Here is a 3,299-nt window from a genome sequence, read left to right as displayed (position 1 = left end):
AAAAAAAAAAGAAGATGGCAACAACCACAAGGCTGTTAACAACAAAAGGTCTCCCAACTACGTTGTTGTCAAGAAAAGCATTCAAACATTTGGTTGTTTGTTACCAAACACAGAGTTTTTTAAAGGTAGCTGGATGGTTTTAAATTTGACTTATTTTCTTCTTGTCCTATTTTCATTTTGCCATGGTTTTTGTATGCTGTCGTCAGCAGTATCAATCTGATTCTGAATCAGTTTTTTGAATCAGTGTGCGACCTGAACTGCCACTGCCAGTGCCAGAAATTTTCATCACTGAACCAGTGCGATAATGATACAGATTTTCAAAGAAAGATAGCTTGCCAGGCAAATTAATATTATGCCCTCTGCCAGCTTTGATTTTAAATAAAAATATTTGGCAGTACAGTAACAATTACATGTACCAGTATGAAATATTCAACCTTCAGTCTTACAGGTCTTTTGATCTTTTTGGGGCGATACTGCGTAATATTTACCAGTTCTGTCAAGAATTGAGCCTTTTAGAGTGTTTACAGACTAAAACTTAAACTTGTTTTGAAGAACAAGGGCAATAACTCAAACTAAATATTTTTGTTGATTCTTCTGATTTTTCGATAGAGTTCATACTTGGGTGATAACAAACACCCAAACAAGTTTCGTCAAAATCTGTCATTAATTCAACCTTCTAGAGCTTGTACGAGCTAAAAGTTGAACACATTTTGAAGAACAAGGGCAATAACTCTTACCGGTACTCGGTATTTTACGATTTTTCTAATTTTGGATAGGGTTCATCCTTAGTTGAATTGTGCTTTCTAGAGTGTTTATGTGCTAAAAATTGAATGCATTTTCAAGAACAAGGGCATTAACTCATACCGGTACCGTACCGGTACCGGTAATTAATATTTTTTGATTTTTCTGGTTTTCAGTAGGGTTCATCCTTGGGTGAAAACAAACATTTACACCAAGTTTCGTCAACAATTGAACCTTCTTGAGTGTTTTCGAGAACAAGGTCAATTACTCCTGCTAATTATGTTTCGATTTCTTTGATTTTCAATACCAAGCTCATACCAAGTATGTCAAAATTGATGTCCCCTCCTTCTGTCTGATGATGGCATGATCTTGAAAACAAACATGGCTAAAAATGTCAGCTGAGCAATAATGAAATTGACAAAACAACTATGGCACCGTACCCAAAAAGATTAGACTAAAAGATAATTCTAAAACTGACTTATTGTAGATAGGAGACAGTCTTCCTGATATCAAACTATATCAAGATACACCTGATAATGGTATAAGTGCTAAAGAATTGTATAAAGGAAAGAAAGGTGTTTTATTCTCAGTGGTTGGGGCCTTTACACCAGGATGTACTCACGTAAGTTAAATAGATGGGAAATCTATTTTAACATTCACTACTTTTTAAACTGATATTATGCAGATTGAAGTGAAATCAATTTCTTAGATATAAAAATGCATGTTTCTGTATTGTGGTAAAACTATTGGATGTGTTATAGCATTTGGTATGACATCAAAGTGGTCAGATTCAACCACAAAACTGACATACCATATACCAAATGTTACAGAATATTGGTAAGTATATAGAAGGAAAATCTTAGATTCAACCATACCTTATGCTTTTTAATTATTATGAGACTAATAGTTCATATTGGAAAAGTTTTGACTGCTCAAGTTTTTGCGATGTATCATTTATGATTTGTATTTTAGGCACATATTCCAGAATATTTAGAAAGTGCTGATAAATTTAAGGTAAACTGTCTATTGATAAGTTTTTTTAAGGATATTTTAACCCTATTTTCTGAAATTTAACAATCTGTTTATTGGAGAATAGTGTGAACATCCTGGAATAATTCAAAACACAAACAGTCTGTATTTTGATGTAGAATAAATAAAAAAACAAACTATTCAGGCCAGACCTTCATTATGTTAATTAATACTTAAACTATCAAAAATAAAATGTTTGTGTAGAAATTTCATTTCAGGACTTGGTTTTGCCTTCTTTTGTTAGTCATTCCCTTTGACTTATACTCAGTCAACTTGAAACTTTATGTATAAATAAACTCTATTATTTGTTATTTATACGATTAGGGTTTACTTACATTCAATTGACTTTTGACTTTCTATTTCTATTCCAGGAAGAAGGTTATGATCTGATAGGTTGTGTGTCTGTAAATGATCCATTTGTTATGTCAGCATGGGGTAAAAATTTACAAGCTGAGGGAAAGGTGGGTGTGCATTCTTATTTAAAAATTACCTCTTTTACACATTTACCTGTACATGGTATTGTGTGTAAGTTAGATCAGATCTATCACAACAGGTTCAAGCTTTATCTGAACTGATGATACAAGAGGTATAAATGACAGCTATTGCAAGTGATATCCATAGTGAGATCCTCCACTGAACCTCCTTGGTTCATTCCATGTATGAAAGTTAAACCCCAAACTAAATTGGCCTTCACTACATGGTGCTAAAAGGAGAAAAACTATTCTTACTCTTTTACTTTTTATCCTTAATTAAAAGCTTGAATGGGAAGGTGATAAAAGATTTTTCCAAATTCATTTGTTTGAAAGAAGGGAATGGTATTAGACATACTTCAGCTCAGTGATAATACTCTCAATTCTACGGTATAACAAAAAATAATCTTTATTTTTTTTATTAAAGATTAAAATGCTAGCAGATACTAATGGTGAATTTACTAAAGCTTTAGGTATGGAACTGGATTGTACTAAATTACTTGGTAATATTAGATCAAAAAGGTAAGTATAAATATATAGGTTCTCTTTAACATCATCATTATAACCTAGTCTATTATCTTTTATCACTTTAGTAACCTGTGTCTAATGCTTGGTTTGACGTTTAAAATGGTATAAATATTAGTATTGTAAGTCTTACCACAATCACAGTATTTGTGTATTTTAATGCAAAAGTAAATTTTCAAACTTTAACATGTATGATAATTAGGCATCATAATAATGATATACCATAATAAGATCTGTTTTTTTTTGTAGGTACTCTCTAGTTATAGAAGATAGTATTATACAGACTATAAATGAAGATCCTAAACATTCAGGCCTTGTTTGTTTATTATGTATCCGAAATCTAAAAACAAAACAACAAGTTATGTCTTGACGAAATATGTATTTGATATAACTTTCTTTTCAGAATTGGAAAATTCCATTTTTTGCAAATTTGTTGCCTCCAAGAGGTTTTTCCTGATGTATTTTTAATGTACAAGTATTTTGATTATTTTGGTTTGTGTTTTTGTGCAAAGATAGTACTATGTTTGTTTTAAT

At 31.4% G+C, this 3,299-nt stretch overlaps 1 protein-coding gene across 1 annotated transcript; it reads left to right on the top strand.

The window, feature by feature from the left end:
• On the top strand, positions 1-3,299 carry LOTGIDRAFT_233896 (hypothetical protein). The gene is made up of 6 exons (XM_009060911.1): positions 1-125; positions 1,229-1,363; positions 1,714-1,755; positions 2,142-2,231; positions 2,668-2,762; positions 3,015-3,299. Exons 1-6 carry the CDS (start codon positions 15-17, stop codon positions 3,133-3,135), a joined length of 594 nt encoding a protein of 197 aa, XP_009059159.1. The 5' UTR covers positions 1-14; the 3' UTR covers positions 3,136-3,299.

This window comes from Lottia gigantea, assembly GCF_000327385.1.
Source record: "Lottia gigantea unplaced genomic scaffold LOTGIsca_45, whole genome shotgun sequence".
NCBI lineage: Eukaryota > Metazoa > Mollusca > Gastropoda > Lottiidae > Lottia > Lottia gigantea.
The sequence above is the reverse complement of the archived record's forward strand: the minus strand, read 5'-3'. Positions and strand labels throughout refer to the sequence as shown.